This window comes from Callorhinus ursinus, unplaced genomic scaffold, assembly GCF_003265705.2.
Source record: "Callorhinus ursinus isolate GAN/ISIS: 27379988/994484 unplaced genomic scaffold, GSC_fseal_2.0 scaffold32, whole genome shotgun sequence".
In the NCBI taxonomy this organism is placed as follows: Eukaryota; Metazoa; Chordata; class Mammalia; order Carnivora; family Otariidae; genus Callorhinus; species Callorhinus ursinus.
The window spans coordinates 16,692,435-16,710,580 of NW_027397094.1; the positions used below are offsets into that span (position 1 = coordinate 16,692,435).

Consider the following 18,146-nt stretch of genomic DNA (forward strand, 5'->3'; position numbering starts at 1 on the left):
GCTCGCGGCTGGCCGACCTGGGACTACAACTCCCAGCAGGCAACGCCACACCCCTTTCCTGCCCTCTTGCCACGGCCCACCTGCCCACGGCGGGTTAAGGCTGGGAGGCCGCACCGTGCGGCGAGGGCCGCCGCACATGCGCCTTGAGGAAAGATGGCACCTGCCGGCGGCTGCTGCTGCTGCTACCGCTGCTGGGGCGGCGCTGTGGCCGCCGCGGATGCCGTCCGGCGCGTCCTGGTGCTGCTGTTGTTGGGGGTCCTGTCTGCCGGGCTATGCCCGGGCGCCGTGGCCACCGAGCACTACTCGCCGCTGTCGCTGCTCAAGCAGGAGCTGCAGCACCGGCAGCAGCAGGAGGCCCCGGCAGGCGGCGGCTGCAGCCCTCAGTCCGGGGACTGGGGAGACCAGTACTCGGTCGAGTGCGGCGGTGAGTGGGCGGCGGCGGGCGGGCGTGCGTCCCGGTCGCCCCGGGCCGCGGGGGCGGCGGGACCATGGGAACGGCGGGCCCCGGGGCCGAGGTGCTGGGCCGCCCGGGCCTCGCCGCCGACAGCCGCGGTGCGGCGTGTGCTCCTGCGGGAGCCGGCGCCGCGAAGTGTCATGCCGGGGCAGCTTCCCGCCGCTCGCACCCACGCCGCTGCGCGCCCTCCTCTCGTAGCCACCGTGGGGAGGGTGGTGAATGGAGAAAAGAGCTGACAGCATGTTCCTGCGGCCAGGGCCGCCTCTCCGGAGTCCTAGCAACTGTTGAAAGGGTGGAAGAGAAGATGGCAAGTGGCCCGGGGCAGCCCCGGTACCCGCTCCGGGCCCCGCGCGTGCCGGGGGAGCGAGGGAGGGACCGACGGACGAAGGACGACCGGGTCCGGAGAGGGGATCCCTGGCCCGTCTTAGGCCCGGAAATCAGGTTTTCTGACCTCTTGGGTTGATGTCTTGTATTAAACACAACCTCTAAAAATGTGAAGCCTGAAAGAAAGAAGGGAACAAAATTGCAAGCCCATTTTATCTGCTCGTTGAAGTCTTGCTTCCAGTTATTTAAGACTGACTTGTGACCTGTGATCTGTCAGGTGTCTCCCAGAGGGCAGAAAGGGCCCTGCAGGCCTTGAGCCTGTGTATGTCAGAGCTGTGTGTGTATTGGAACTAGGCCAGCTCATTCATTAAGATGGGCGCTATTGCCCTCAGCTTAGTTAAGTCATGACAGATGCCTCAGGGGCAAAATACGTGTGTGTGTGGGAGGTTTGTTTTGAGGTTCTCCATTGAGTCTTTTCACCCTTCAATCCCCTCCCTTCCTTTTCCCTTCCTGTCCCTTTCCTCTTCCCTGGACTTCACTTAAGGGCTTGCTTTTGAAAGGTCTGGGTCTACCGACCCAGCTGGCTGGTTGCTTTTATGGCCTGACGGCAGTGTTCTTTACTATTGTGTAACTGGGAAGACAATAAGTAATTTTTAGTTGAGATGAAATGTCCAGATTAGCACGCTCTGATTTCCTTTAAGCACAATCTGACTCCCTTAAGGAAATCTCGCTCATTGGAGGGTATGTGACTTCTTCATTTTGTAGTAGGCCTTGGCTAGTAATGGTAATAGTAAGGGCCAGCGCTGTAGAGTGGGAGAAGAATGGCTTTTACCTCTGTCACTTTCTGTGACTCTGCACAAGGTAATTGCTTGTCTTTGCAGAGTTGCCGCCTCTCTAAATTGAAGGCACTGTTACCTAATAACAGGGTTTCATGTTCTTCACAAGAGTGCTGTGAGGAAAGTGAGAAATAGCCAACACATATGGAGTGCTTGCTGTATGCCAAGCACTGCTATAAAAGCTTCGGGTTGATTAGCCTATTCTCTTAAATCTGTCAGCACACCAGTCACTACCTCATTGGATGGTAACTCCTTTTCCTCAGATGGGAAAGCTGAGACACAGTGAAATCATCACCTTCCTGAGGGCCCTCCAGCTGTAAAGGGAGGAACCCAGGCAGGCAGGCTCTAGATGAAACTTTGTCTTAGACACTAAGTAGTTACAGGTAGGAAACCACATCGGTAGTATTTGCTAGCATATAGGACGTTATTATGTACATCTTCATTTCCCTTTCCCTCCTGTAGTCATGTGATGCTCATTGGCCCAGGGAGACCCAGATTCTAGGCGATGGAAGATGCAAATCAAGATTTCTATTATGAAATTGCTTGATATTCTTGACCTAGGTGGCTCCTTTCACTCTGTGGCATCAGGCTCATGCCAGTGTTTGAGTCCTTATTTGAGCCGACTCTGACCTGTATCATGCTTTTCTTCTAGATTATGTAGGTTTTCATGAACTAGGCATTTGGAGGAATTCTCTCCATTCTACCAGTTCCCTCATATGTGGGAACCATTACCTTGTGTTCTCTGCTTCAGAGGATGAACACTATATTATGAGATTTTAAGCATACTTTATTCAAATGTTTCAATTTTCTATTTCCCCCATGTAGGACTTATTTTCATAGTTTGGAATTACAAATGTGTTGTTGCGGATGTGTGGCATGAGTCTTTGAGCCAGCCGTCCCTGGGCTGACATCAATGTCCCATAGCTGCTGACAGGTGCTAAAGTGGCTTGGCCACTGCTGCTCGCCCCAGCTAGTCATTCCCAAAGGCAACTGCTTATGCTCCTTGGCACTCTGGCTGTCTCTCCTAGCTTTACTGGATGTGGTACGTGACAGAAGCCCTCTCTGTTGTGGTAGCAACTCCCAAAATGTCTCTCACTTCTCCCTCCTCATCTTGGGCAAGTAGGTAGAAGCTGGACCCTATGAAACCTGCCCCAGTCCCTCACTGTCCTAAGAACAGATGTAGGAACAAATTCAGGATTTGCAGCTAACCATATCGTAACCCAGGGGCTCATGTTCTGAATCCAGAACCCCCTTCTGCTCAACATTAGGGCCTAGATAAGTGCCAGGATCCAGAACAAGCCATTTCTTCAGAGTCTCACTGTTAGTCATACCATCACTGGCCTTTCCAGCCACAGGCCTGTCCGTATCAAGCCAGTCCCTATACAGGGGACAGACGCAGAAGCCACTTTTCAGAAACCTTCCCATAGCTTTTGGATTCTGACGGCTGATTGATGCCGCTTGGGTCTAAATCTGCACACCTTCTGGTGAGCTGTATGTGTATTCTCTTAAGACAGAACCCCCAGTGATTATAGAGCCAAAGGCAGCAGCTGGTGAGAGCGCATAGGTCTGAACACAGCACTGGCAGTGGCTGTGCTGTGTGGACCACCCTCAAATGGAATCCAGTGGCCTGGGAGCAGAGACAAGCATGGGTGACCCAGGCGCCAGGGGTCTCAGCCTGACTTTGCTGTTCCCAGGCCCCCTTCAACTTTCTCTTCCAGAGCAATTCTTACATTTTACTTGAAAGGCATGTATAACCACAGACGTCAGATCATTTCTCTGTTTTCCTGGGGGAAACATAATCTTACTTTTAAAAGAAGTGGACACTGAAATGTACATATTTTTTCTTTTTTCTTTTTGTTTTAAAGATTTCGTTTATTTGTCAGAGACAGAGTGAGCACAAGCAGGGGGAGCGGCGGGCAGAGGGAGAAGCCGTCTCCCCGCTGAGCAAGGAGCCCGATGCGGGGCTCGATCCCAGGACCCTGGGATCATGACCTGAGCGGAAGGCAGACACTTAACAGACTGAGCCACCCAGGCATCCCATTATTTTTCAAATAAAAATAAATTTCCCTTCCTTGTTACCTTTGCCCTGTTTGTAGTTTGGAATTGTGGGAGGAAATAAGGAACAGAAGTTTTTCCCCTAGTTTTATATTTATAAACGCTATGTACATTCTTATTTAATCCTCTCAGCACTGCAGCAGGTACTGTTTTTATCTCCGTTCCACGGTAGAACGTAGAGCCAGGGTTTGAACCTGGCCTCCTGACCCGTTGTGTATTATTTCCTCGGTAATATTTCCCTCTTAGAATAATTTCTTGTCAGTATTAATGATCAAGTCCTATACCCTTCACCTTTGTTGAAAGTTACATTCTTAACTTGTAGAATTTTATATGGACATATATGGAAGGATGCTTTACTGCATTAGTATTTTGAACTATAGCGCTAGAATGAATTTTTTTTTAAGATTTTATTTATTTATTTGAGAGAGAGACACAGCGAGAGAGGGAACACAAGCAGGGGGAGAGGGAGAGGGAGAAACAGGCTTCCCACGGAGCAGGGAGCCCGATGCGGGGCTCGATCCCAGGACCCTGGGATCATGACCTGAGCCGAAGGCAGACGCTTAATGACTCAGCCACCCAGGCGCCCCGAAGACTCTCACTGGATCTGTAGAATGGATCTGTTCTTTCACAGGAAAGCTATCTGTGTGCCTACTACTTGCTAGTCAGTGTTCTGGACTCTGGGGATACAGCACAGCTGGCTAGCTTCCCCGAGTGGAGCCTGCGTTCTGGTCGGGGAAGAGAGGAATGTATAGCAGGCCCACTGATAAGTGCCTTGAAGAATAAAAGGTACGGGGCTACTTTGTGAGGGGGCCAGGGAAGGCCTCTGGTAAGGTGGCGTGAACAGAGCCCTGGACAGAGTGAGCTTTGGAGAGATCTTAGAGATGTCTTAATTTGATACCCCAGTGTTGTAGATCTGGTAAGTTATGGTCCAGATAAGCTGAAACATGTCTGTCGATTGAAGACTTCATCTCTCTCTCCTCTGCTCTTCCTGCTAAAGCTAAACTGCATCTCATTCAAAGGTGGCATTCATCCTGTATTAGATATATCTACATGTTCTTTACAGACTAAGATGTATTTTGACGGTGCAAACGTGTGTACTTCTTGTAATTGTTCGGAAAACACTTTATTTTCCTTTTTTGAAAATATAATATTTATAGGAACAGTGACTTTGTGATTTTTTTTTTCCTTTTTACTGCCTTCTTGAGACTTTTGTCTGCTCCGAAGTGAGGTAGTCCTTGTACTTGATGTCTTTATGGTGCTTTTGAGATGGCCACCTTCATCTAGCTGGCCGCATTAGCTCTACCTATGCTTAATGCCTCAGTCAAGTTCAATGATTAATTTACAACCTGAAGTAGTTTTCTTTAGTTTCTTGAAATTAATAATGCAAGATTTGAGCTTGTTTTCCCACAGTTCTTTGTGAAGAAAAGAACATATGTGTCTGATTTGGGGGGTGTTAGCTGCCAGAAGAATAGGGAAGTAGCTGCAAACCTAATTGTGTTTGACAGTCAGTAAGACTTAAAGATTGTTCATACATCTTTCTTAACGGAGGAATCCGTTATTTAAATAGATGACATTGGTCTTACTGCTCACAGCACTTAAATCATTGCTATGCCGTAGAGGTGGCAGGGAGGGACCCTTTTACAATGAGAGCCCTTTTTTAGACTGGCTTTGAGGAAGTTAAGGACCAGATTTTATGCTCAGTCATGGTAACCGTGGTAACCCTTACTGTTACATTTGCTTGATCCTTTTTCTCTTGGCTCTGATTTTGTGTGTTTTTGTATATAGTTTTGTAGCAAATCTCTTCCAATCTTTTTTTAAGGTATACACAAGTAAATTTGCCAGTGTAGGGTAAGCAGCTTATTTTGAGGGCAGAGACCAAGGCATAGAGCGGTAAAGAGATTTATATCCCCCAGCCCTGGGCACTGTGGTATTGTCTGGAGGATGCTTGCCTCTTTTGCTACCTGAACAGCATCTTTCAGAAAGTTTCTCCTTTAGGAGTTGCTCCTCGTAGTGTGAACCCTATGAAGATGATAGCTGTGGTATTTGCATACTCATTAGCTTTCTCAAATAGATCTATTTTTTTTTTAAAGATTGTATTCATTTATTTGACAGAGAGAGACACAGCGAGAGAGGGAACACAAGCAGGGGGAGAGGCAGAGGGAGAAGCAGGCTTCCCACGGAGCAGGGAGCCTGACGTGGGGCTCGATCCCAGGACCCCGGGATCGTGACCCGAGCCGAAGGCAGATGCTTCACGACTGAGCCACCCAGGTGCCCCTCAAATAGATCTATTAAGAATTACATTTACCTTGTAAAAGGTCTGTACACTGGTAGACATGTTCAGCTTTGGTTACCGAGGGTTCGTTTTCTCCCCTGCTCTGGATGAGGGCAAAAGATATGTGGCCTGGGCTTTAGAACCTAACCTATGTGGACTAGGCCCACAGAAGTGGTAGAACACTTTGTGTATCCAGACTTTTCAAGAAGTTCTATAGCACGTAGACATGGCTTGGCTTCACTGCACTCCCTAAATACTTGGCCAACTGACTGACTTCTGAAGCTTCCCCTTTTCCCAATGTGGTGTTTTAAAGAGGTCATCTTATCTTTTTGTTTGGGCTTGTTATCTTGCAGGTAGAATAAATGGAAAATTTATTGAAGTAGCAGAATTTTAATACTTTTCACTTTGCGTTAATGCTATTTTCCTCTGTTAACCTTTTTTTAAAGTGTTTACCTTTTATTGAAATGTGACATATATGCAGACAAATGTGTCATCACTGGTGTTTTCTTCATGACTTTTCACAAACTGAACAACTTGTGTAACTAGAAATATAATATAATATAATAGCTGTTTTTAAGCTTGCTAATAAAGTCTCATTCCACATTACCCTAGTTTGATTTGGAGATAACACGGTATGACTTTATTTCTGGTTCAGGTATCAGCACAGTGGATGTGCACCACTCAGGTGCTGGTGTTTTGTACGTAGACACTCAGAAATCCTGGGCCAGACGGTCTGCCTCTTCTGCACGGAAGAGCAGTTGAGTTCTCTTGTGACCTTTTCCTGCCTGTGTTTGGGGTGTTCACAGTGACTCTTGGGGGTGCCTGGGTGGCTCAGTCAGTTAAGCATCTGCCTTTGGCTCAGGTCATGATCCCAGGGTATGAGATCCAGATTGAGCTCCATGTTGGGCTCCCTGCTCAGCAGGGAGTCTGCTAGTCTCTCTCCCTCTGCGTCAACACCCCCCACCCCCCGCTTGTGGGCAAGTGCCCTCTCTCACACTCTCTCTGTCTCAAATAAATAAAATCTTCAAAGTGACTGTTCCCTTTTCACTAAGGTTTTCACATCATTGCCTAGATTTGCTTCAGCTTTCCCTGTAGAGTTGATGGTATTTGACAGCATGTGTAGGTTTATGAAAAAGTCTTCAGCTCTTAAAAGTATGTGTCACTTGAAGCATCTGCTGTGTCTTCAATCCATGCTACAACCCCAGGCTAAGTGAGTAGCCTTTGCGGCTGAGGCTGGCTGCTCACTTTGCTGGCTCCAGTGCCCCCACCCGGTTCTCTTCTTGGATCCATGCCACATCATTTGCTTCCCTGCCTCTTTTTCCATTCTCTGCAGCCGACCAGCCCCTTTTCTTTTGGTTGTATACATTCTGTACATGTGTTAATACTTTTGTGTGGGTCGGTATACCTTTGATCAGATTATATTCATGCTTGGTTATAAAGCCATCTGTCTCTTTAAGATGCCCTTTGCAGATCTTTGTTCTAATGGATTAATTATATGTTGACCTTATAATCTAATTCCTAGTGGGCAGCCCCTATTTTCAAGTTGTTTTATGATAACTTACACATCTCAGGTACAGATGAATAATATTTTGTTAGGACAGAAGAAGCATATGAATTCCGAGGAGGAGAACTTTTCCTCCTCCTGCTTTTCCTGTTATTACATTCTAAAAGAAACTTACCATTTGGGACCATCAACCGATGTGGTGTGCAAGGTCCTCAACAGTGGTTGTCTTACAAATGCAGAAATTGGTAAAAGCATCATAACTGATGCTGCCTTGCAGCTGCTTGGCCTCTGGTAGCCCCTCCAGCCACAGCAATGCTTACGGCTCTTCCCAGGTCACCTACACCTCAGACTAGAATTGCCTGACTTCCAAGTTCTAGCCTATCCATGGGAAAAGCCCAGTCATCCCTGTTTTCATGAGAACTTGGCACACTTCTGTAACTAGAGCAAGGTGGTCAAGTGGTGAGTGCAGCCCAGCCGCTGTTGGGTTCCTTATAAAACGTCTTCCTGCAGGGATTGGCTCTGGATTTGCTGTTCACAAGCTTTCAGTCAGTTTCACCTGCAAACACGAATGTATGACAGATACCTGTGACTTCCAAAGCCACGTGTCCTTGCCTCACGAGGAGGTCATTTGATTTGATGGAGAAGGAAGCAATCAGAAGAGAACTTTCCCAGCATCATAGCTACAGCTTGCCAGCAGCTCTAGGCGCATCTTTTGCCTCTGGTCCTGTCTGGGCGTGGACTTGCTGGAGCCCCCGCGAGTGTAGCCGTCTTCTTGGGCGGGATATCTCCTTCCCTCTTGTCTTCTTCCATCAGCATACAAATGGTTATAATAGCTCCTGTCGAGAAAAAACAGGAGCACACGTCCTTCCAGCCGCCTCTCTTCTCTCTGCTCCCTTTATAGCAGAATTCCTCAAAGGAGATGTTTCTGTGCACTGTCTCCAAGTCTCCAGTTTTTTCTTGAACCTACTGCAGTCAGCTCCTTGTGCCTCCACCAAAACCAATCTTAAAATCAGCTGTCTGTGGGGTTTGGAAGGGCAGGAAAGAAGTTTGATGGCATTGCTCTACCTAAACCATCTATTATTACGACCCAGCATTGAGAATGGGTGGTGACGAGTGGACCATTGCCACCTCTGTTGATGTGGTGTCCTAGAGCAGGATGTGGCCAGCCTCACCTTTGCAATTTCTTCGTCTTGTGACCTTAAACACATCCATTAACACTGAGCTCATTACCCCATGTGTGTGATGAGCCTAAGGTGTGTTCTACCTACCCCAGAGGATGGAGGACCAAAGGAAAGAGTGTTGTGAGAGCATTTTGAAAGCTGTAAAGTGCTGTAAGAACCAAAATAATCTTAAGGAAAGAAGGAAGAAGAAATGGAGGTGCCTGGGTGGCTCAATCGTTAAGCGTCTGCCTTCGGCTCAGGTCATGATCTCAGGGTCCTGGGATCGAGCCCCACATTGGGCTCCCTGCTCTGCGGGAAGCCTGCTTCTCCCTCTCCCGCTCCCCCTGCTCGTGTTCCCTCTCGCTGTGTCTCTCTGTGTCAAATACATAAATAAGATCTTAAAAAAAAAATTGCTAAGAAGGAAGAAGAAATGAAAAGCAAAACCCTCCGCTAATTTTAGCCTAGATATGTATACAGTGGAGCCTTGAACAATGTGGGGGTTGGGGCACCCTTCCTCCCCCACCCATGTACATCTTCTGACCATCAAAACTCCATGTACAACTTCTGACTCCCCACAGAAACTTTACTAATAGCCTACTGTTGACCGGAAGCCTTACTAGTGACAAGTAGCTTGATGGACACATATTTCGTGCGTGTATTATATACTATATTCTTAGAATAAAATAAGCTAGGGTAAAGGAACTGTAGTCAAGAAAATCATAAGGAAGAGAAAATACATTTACAGTAGCATACTGTATTTATTTTAAAAATCTGCATATAAGAGGACCCACGCAGTTCAAACCCAACCATTTCCTGTGAATTGTGGGCATTATATCTCCTCACAAAAGCCCTGGGAGGGTATGTGGTGGTAGTTGTTCCAGTTTTACAAATGAGGAAACAGGCTGAGAGATACGAAAGGATTTGTGCAGTCAGCCAGCTGGTGAGGCATCTGATGGGGGTCAGTCTGGCTCCCCAGCCCACACCCTGAACTCTGGAGCTTTGCCTCCAAACCAACTATTCTTCCTCTGACTTCGCATTTAATTAGATTTCAGTATAAGGGCTGGTTCTTTGAAAATACTGGTAATGTTTAGACAATTATCTAGCAAGGCTCATCAAGAAAAATGAGAAGGAACAAATACTTTAGGGATAAGGGAGTATAATGGAAAACGAGAATCATTGTAATAACTCTGTATAGTTTTATGGCAAAGATGTAAAACAATTCAAAGAAATGTTCTTCAGATAGTTCTTTAGAAAAAAAGGCAAATTACCAAGTTGATTTACCCTCCTTCTCTTAAATACCTTGCCCCCACCAGGGTCAGCTCTATTTTTCTTGTTAAACTTAAGCTTCCGGAGCTGTCATTGAGATCCTACCTCTGTCCCCTGTTTACTCATCCATTGTTAAGTTAATGATTATCAAATTCATACCTGTAGCTCTTATCTTTCCCTGGAATTTCCTACCTGTGAGACCGCTTCTAGTTGAGTATCTCCCCGGCACTGGGCTCTTGACTGCCCTCCGAAACCATTCTTCCTCTTAAACTTCCCATTTCAGTTAATGGCCCCCGTACCTTGTGTTGATACACAAACTGGAAACCAGTGCCTTTGTCCTCTTTTCATGCCTAATTTTTCTCAAAGCCCTATCTTTTTTAATTCCTCTACCTTTTTGGAGTCTGACCCTCCATTTCAACCCATTGGTCTTTGGGCTTTTCCCATTTTTTAGCTGGCTGCGGCCTCCCAGTTGGCCTCCCTCCTCTCGTCTTCTGGGCTCTTCTCTCCTCACACAACTGTCCATAATCTTTCTTGTGCTTAAGCCTTTGGTGGCTTCTTCGTATTGATGAAGACAGGGAGTAAATGAGCTGGAAACTAAGCTTGAGCAACAAGGAGAGAAGGGAAGTTGGAAGCAGTGCCTAGAACAAAGCCAGAATAAATGAATGAGAAATAGCAACAGTAGAATTGATGAACAGATCCAAGAGTTGGTTCTTTAAAAAAGAATAAAATAGATCAACCTGCTAAGGCTAACACATATATAGAAGAGCAGAGGCAAATGTATGTTAGGAGTGAGGGGCCGTGTGGACAATTATAGAGGCCATGAGAATTAAGACACAAATGTGGAGAAATCCCTGCTAAGATTAAAAATATGAATCATTCAGTAAATGTTTAAGAGATGATCTAGAAGAAAAAGATAAGATTCTGTATTGTGTTTTGAGAATATTTCTGTAGTAATTATCTTTCAATTTTACTTGCGGGACACTTGGGTGGCTCAGTCGGTGAAGTGTCTGCCTTCAGCTCAGGTCATAATCCTGGGGTCCTGGGATCGAGCCTCGCATCCGGCTCTCTGCTCAGCAGAGAGTGTGCTTCTCCCTCTCCCTCTGACCCTCCTCCCCACTCCTGCTCTGTCTCTCTTTCAAATAAAATCTTTTAAAAGATATATAAAATAAATCTTGTGTTATCTGAGCAAGGAGGAATATGTTTTCCTGATTCTATGGAAATCTATACCATCTAAATACAGATGGTTGGGTTGTTATTGTAAAATAATCAAAGCCATAGTGAGCTAAACAGTTTTAGATTGAAGAACAAATTTAACCTTCTGTTCCAGACAACTCTGGGTATAGCTGTAACAAACTGTTTTTCTCTCACAGATCCTACCAAACCAGCAAAAGACACTAATGCCAGAATTTAATACAGTTGTGGGGGTGGGGTGGGAAGAAAGCTATAAAATAGTTATAAAAATCCTAAGTAAAATATTAATAAGCTGAAGCCAGCAATCAAAGTAATGATGTGCCTTGGCCAATTAGAATTTATTTTAGAAGTACAAAGATGGCTCAACTTTTTAAAAAAAATCAAATTAATTACCTTAATAGGTCAAAGGAGAAAAATTATATGATTATCATAAAGAAATTTCCGAAAACACCTGATAAAGTTCAGCCAGCTTTCCTGATTTAAAATTTTTGATAAAACAAAGAATAGGAGAATCCTTCCTTTATATGGTAAAATACATCAATGTTAACCCGTAGCCATATAGAGCATCTTCCCACTGGATGCTTATAAATGTTAAATGAGAAATCTTATTGTCAAAACTTGAGGAAATTCTGGATCATTCAATGAAGTATTAATGTCAGGAATAAACAGGAGTACTAGTATTGAGCACTCTTTTTGGAGGTTTTATGTAGTAAAATAAGATGCTAAATGAGTATAAATATTAAAAAGATCTTGATAATTACATGTAGATGATACAATTATCCACTGAATAAATGGAAGCATTAATAGAGCTATTAAGAATTCAGTAATGTGGGTAGATAAAATATTGAGCTCTAGTCAGTTAAGACAGAAGATTTACAATATGCTGTCTTTCTGTCTGGACCACTCTGCCTGTCCTACCAGCTGCCCATGGACCTTCTCCTTTTAAATCTGAAACTTCCCTCAGGTCTCCCTTCACTCTCTCCAGCGCAGATCCAGAACCAGACTGCCTGGGCTCCAATCCCACCTCCACTGCTTTGCTAGAGGGTAGCCATGGGCAGATTACTTAGGCTCTTTGCCTCAGTTTCCTTGTTTTTAAAATGGGGATCAGAAGTGTGCCTCTACCCTGTGAACTCTATCAGTATGCTCTGATACTGTTATTCACGACTTCAGGAAACTGTCCCTGAGTACTGTTTCTCCTGACTATGCTCTGGTCATAAGTTCTTTAAGCTGCTGTGACTTGACATTTCTGTGTGATTTTGATTACTGTTGGTTTCCCTCACTGAACTATAATCTTTTTTTTAAAGCATATTTTTTTCTTAAGATTTTATTTTCATTTGTGAGAGAGAGCGAGAGAGAGCACAAGCGGGGGGAGCGGCAGGCAGAGGGAGAAGCAGGCTCCTTTGTTGAGCAAGCAGCCCAATGCAGGACTGAGCCACCCAGGCGTCCCTGAACTATAATCTTCATATAGAAGGACAGGGGTCATTTTTGGTGTTGAAGACCACTGAGCAGTGAATGGAACGTAGTAGATGCTCAACAAATATGTACTAAATCAGTGGTCATCCACCAATTTTCTTTTTAATCACAACAAGTTTGAATGTGTAAATTATATAGAAAATTGTAAAGTTTTGCATAGGTTAATAAAAGTTGAATAAATAGATTAAATTTTGTAAAGAAGTACTCCTCCACTCATTAATCTACAGTTTTAACAATTCTAATAAAAATCATAGAGTGGGGGCCCCTGGGTGGCTCAGTTGGTTAAGCGGCTGGCTCTTGATCTCAGCTCAGGTCTTGATCTCAGAGTTGTGAATTCAAGCCCCACGTTGGGCTCCACGTTGGGCTCCACGTTGGGCTCCATGCTGGGCGTGGAGGCTACTTAAAAAACAAAAAAACAGAAAGTCATAGAGGGGCTTTTTTGTTTTGTAACCTCAACAAAATGAAGTTTATCTGAAAGAAGAATGCTGATCCAAATAGCCAAGAAACTTCTGAAAAAAAAATGATGAGACTTTGCTTTACATTAAAATGTATTCATTTATTAAAAGGGTACAGTATTGAAATAATGTGATATTATTGAAGTCAGAATAAGCAGATCATTATAAGGGATTAGTCTAGAAACAACAACAACAGCAAAATACAGGTTTATTGTAGAAAATTAAAATTTTAAAGATACTAAAAATCTTATCTAATCTCACTAAGTTTGAATTTAAATAATGCAGAGGAAAATTTAGTCATATGGGGAAGTGTTTATATTGTTACGTTAAAAGGGCAGGTTACAAAACAGTGTATCTCCTTCCGTTCTCACAACCTAATGATAACAATAGTAGCAAACATCTTTTAGCTCCTTCTTTATGCCAGAAACAGTACCAAATATTTGGTATTCTATCTCCTTGTTTAAATTATCTTGTTTAAATCAAGCACTCACATGAAGTAGATACTCTCATTGACCCTGTTTTATAAATGAAGAAACCAAAGATTGATGAGGCTAGGTCAGTGGCCAAGAGCTAGTAAGTAGTGGCAGACAACAGGAATTCAAACCCAAGCCATCTGATTTCAGCATTGTCACTCTTAATTACATTAACTACACAAAAATTTTCACATTGGTTCTCAATGTGTGGTAGTATTCTAAATGACTTTTATTTATGTTTTGTGATTTTTCTATATTTTCTAGAATGAACATGAGTTACTCCTGTCACTTTCAAAATATCAGTGTCCATGTAGATGAGATAGTCATCTGTCAGAGCTATCGTCATTGGGTGTAAATAATCTCAAAGATTCCTTTAAAAAAAAAAGTCTAGAAATGGACCCTGGTGACTGTAATGTAAAGGTGATGTTCAAATTGATAATTTAATAAGTGGCCCTGAGATAACTAAAAAATAGACATTTTCCTCTCTATCTTAGGCCAGAGGGTGTAAACAGTGATAAGATATATATCATATATGCTGCACCTTTGAATATTTCCAAATATAGGCAAGCATTTTAGATGTCGCTTAGAGTGAAGTCTCCCAATTTTGAAATTCTGTTAGTGAGCTAAAGTATAAATGTAGGTTTATTATTATAGGAGTAAAGTATTGTACTAATTCATGATGATTGTAGTACTACCTTTTTTAAGGCTGAACTATATTCTACTATATGTATATGCCACGATGTGTCCATCATCTGTTGAGCTATTTCTACTGTTTGGTTATTGTAGATAGTGCTTCTATGATGATGCACATACATGTCCTTGTTTGAGTCCCTGTTTTTAGTTCTCTGGGGTATATACCCGGGAATGGAATAGTGGGACTGTATGGTAATTCTATGTTCAACTTTCTGATGAGCCAGTAAACTGATTTCCACAGCGGCCACACCTCTTTGTATCCTCATCAGCAGTGCACAAAGGGCTCTAATTTCTCTACATCCTTGCCAACACTTGTGATTTCCCATTTTTGAAAAAAATATAGCCATCCTTGTGGGCATGAAGTGGTATCTTAATTATGGTTTGATTTGCAGTCTGTAATTAACAGTGATGTAGAACATCTTTTCATGTACTCAGTGGCCATTTGTGGATCTTCTTTGGAGAATTGCCTATTCCAGTCTTTGCCCATATAAAAAAAAAAGATTTTTATTCATTTGAGAGAGAGAGCACAAACAAGGGGAAAGGCAGAGGGAGATGGAGAGACAGACTCCCCTCTGAGCTGGGAACTCAGTCCCAGGACCTAGAGATCATGACCCAAGCTGAAGGCAGATGCTTAACCATCTGAGCCACCCAGGCGCCCCTCCTTTACCCATTTTTTAATTTGGTTGTCTTTTTCTCGTTGAAATCAGGAGATATTTATATATTCTGGATACTAGACCCTTAGTACATACCTTTTTTTTTTTTTAAGATTTTATTTTTAAGTAATCTCTATACCCAACATGGTGCTTGAACCTAGAAGCCCAAGATCAAGAGTCACACGTTCCAGCCAACTGAGCCAGCCAGGTGCCCCTGTACTTATCTTTTAACATTAGATCTCCCTGGCTTGACTTTGGTCTCCCCTTTGTGATTTTTTTTTAATCTCTAGTAAATGCTGCCAGATAGGAGATGTCTAACAAAGTTATCTTAACAACTACTATGTTAATGACTGGTTGTGAGGATATTTGGAAACCACAGAATGTTACATAGCTATAAAGTGGAAGATAGGATGCCCCTTTTAGTGTTTTTTGCTTTGTCCTTAGTTTGGTTTTTTTGGGTTTTTCACATGATAATTCATAGTTAGACACCTAAGAGCCATAAATTTAAGGTGAGGAGAATAACCAGGAATGTTTGCTTTGCAGAGTCATCCTTTTTGAACTTCCACGACTCAGACTGCGAACCCAAAGGACCACCACCCTGTGACTCATTACTTTCCCTCAACACTGAAAAGATTCTGGTATGCATCTTCCATACATGCTTTCTGTTTTTGTAACCTAGAGCCACAATGATGCTGCTTTCAAAAGAAGGAGGTCACCTCTGTTTATCAACTAGGGGTTGATTCCAGTTGGTTCTACTTGCATAAGATAAAGATAGGTCATCTGGTATTTAGTCACATTGAATTATTATGACTTATGAATTGGATGGTTGATCATTCTAGATCTTGTCCATTTTACTTTTAAGTTCCAGTGAATAAAGGGGGAGATCATGGCTGACCCTTATTTCTAGAAACCTCGTGTATTTGAAGGTATAATGTATCTTATTTTTCCAGCCTTTGCCAGTGTGGGTATCTTTTATGTTTTTAATTATTGATACCAGCCAAACTGTATGGGAGACCTCTCCACTCCAGGGCTGAGTACCTGGCGCTGGGTAAAGTGTGTCTCTGCCTATCCACGTTAGCACATACGCGCCTTCAGTCTCACAGCCTCTGTGAAGCTGAGTGGCTCTTTCAGTGCCCAAGGTTAACATGTTTTTTTTCTCCAGGCCTTTTCCTTTAACATCTATGTAGATATTGTTTGCTTCTTTCATTTAAAATTTCCCTTTAGGATAGTCTTTCTTCTCCCGACAAAGCTTTGCCTTTGCATGTAAGAACTACTAAAAATAGGTAGAAATTGCAAGCTAGAAAATGATCAACAGATTTTACCTAATTCACTGCATAGCAGTCAACCTGATATATGGAAAAACTTGAATTAGACTGGTCTCAAACCAGAATGGGCTATCTTATAAAGTAGTGAGTTGGCCATCACTAAAAACATTTAAGTAGAAATTGGGTGATCCCCACCTTGGATAGGTGATAAGATTCTTAGAATTATTAGGGACAGGAATTCAAATATTTTCTACGTGTTGCTTTTCTAGTTTAAGATGGCACTAGCTGGTAACCTATGGGAGAAAGCTCATCAATCTTGGCCTTTCATTTTCCCTAGGTTGAAAATATGGGAGTCCGACTATTCATTTCTTCATTAATTCTCCAGATATTTATTTTGCACCTATTATGTGCCAGGCGTTGTGCTAAGTAAGTACTGGGAATACCGTAGTGAGCCAGCTAGCCTCAGTCCCTACGCTCGTGACTCCTAGTCACTAACCCGATAATTATTACAAATAAATGTAGAAGTATAGCAAAAGGTCAACATAATCTCCCTTAGGTTAAGGGGAGCAGGTAGAACAGCTTTCAGGAATTGAAACCTAAGCAGGGACCTGACGGATGGATTGGAGTTAGTCAACCAGAGAAGTGGGGCTGTGTGCATAAACTTCCTTGATCAGAGCTTCTCACCGCTGTCCACGGAGGATGTCGATAGATGCGGCATTAGAAGTGGGAAGGATTCTTTCTGATCAGGAAATTAATTTGTTCATACTATACTTTCCTTCTCACTTCTCTCAGGTTTTATTTTTAATAAAATAAAAACACTTAGCTCAGGTATGGTCTTCAGTATACTCTTGATGTTGTTTGGTAAATGATTTCTTTTTATGGGATTTCATTTGTATTCTTTTCCCATATCTTTCTGCACAAAGGTTTGGCAAATGGGAGACTCTCATTGAATACTGGATTTTTTAAGCACTAAAAGCATTATTCATAGACTCCTTTTCTGGGCCCTCAGCAACTTATTAAGCAGATAAATCTTTTGCATCTGTGTGCTGATCTGTGACCGTCCGATAAAGAGGAAAGTCTCGTGTCTGGTCACACCTGGATGTCCATACTGTGATGTCTTCACATAATGTTAAATCTGCCGCTTCTTAAAGCTGTCTCTCAAGGATCCCGCTAAGACTTCCCGTAGCTGTGTGGAAGCTCCAGCTATGGAGCAAAATGAGAAGGAGCTGATAGAGTTTCTCTCTAGTCATCAGGGTTTTACTGGAAGAAATTGAGTGTTAAACATTCCCATAGTAGTAGAATTTTCAATGTTTCCTTTTGTCTGGAGTCCTAAATGGAATGAAGTTGAGCATTCATCTCAACATGGGATGCCCTTCTGGCCTATAGCCTTTAACTTGTGTTCTAACTCCAGAGGTAGCTTATTCTTGACCTGCTTTATTTATTTTTAAATTTAAATTCAATTAATTAACATATAGTGTATTATTAGTTTCAGAGGTAGAGTTCAGTGATTCATCAGTTGCATATAGTTCATCATGTGCCCAGTTACCCCATCCCTCCCGCCCGCCTCCCCTCCAGCAACCCTCAGTTTGTTTCCTACAGTTAAGAGTCTCATGGTTTACCTCCCTCTCTGATTTCATCTTGACCTGTTTTATAGGCAAACTAAATACTGTGCTATATCTGAACATCAATCTAGATTTTGAGAGTATAGGGAGTATAAGTGGATATGCCCTGTTACTGTTATTTGAGTCCGTGAAGCCCAAGGGGCCACAGTTCATTACTGCTAATGAACACCAATCGTTAGCTGAATAGCACATACAGTAGTTGGAAGAGCGTCTCATGTAAAATGATTTGGCCTATATATATGCCTGTAGGCGTCTGTACTATGCATTTTTAAAAAGAGGAACTCAGTTAATTGGGATGTCACTGGGTTCTAATCCTGTGGTTTTGCCAAAAACCACAAATCTTTAGTCTCTCACTCTCTTAGGTTTTGCTGTCTCTGCATGCATACAAGTTTTAGTCATGTCTTAGAAGAATCCAGTATGAAGTAATCACTTTAATGTGTACCCTGTAAC

At 43.2% G+C, this 18,146-nt stretch overlaps 1 protein-coding gene across 6 annotated transcripts in view; it reads left to right on the forward strand.

Moving 5' to 3' along the window:
• The first annotated feature begins 10 nt into the window (after positions 1-10).
• Positions 11-18,146, forward strand: part of TTC13 (tetratricopeptide repeat domain 13) — an 89,180-nt gene continuing 71,044 nt past the window's right edge. For 2 of the 6 annotated variants that reach the window (XM_025850718.2, XM_025850719.2), the window contains exons 1-2: positions 42-424; positions 15,353-15,447. In XM_025850718.2, the coding sequence (XP_025706503.1) occupies positions 154-424; positions 15,353-15,447 (366 nt within the window). In that variant the 5' untranslated portion in view covers positions 42-153. Of the gene's footprint in view, positions 425-15,352; positions 15,448-18,146 lie in introns of all 6 variants that reach the window. The other 4 variants (XM_025850720.2, XM_025850721.2, XM_025850722.2 and 1 more) reach the window with 3 other exon arrangements.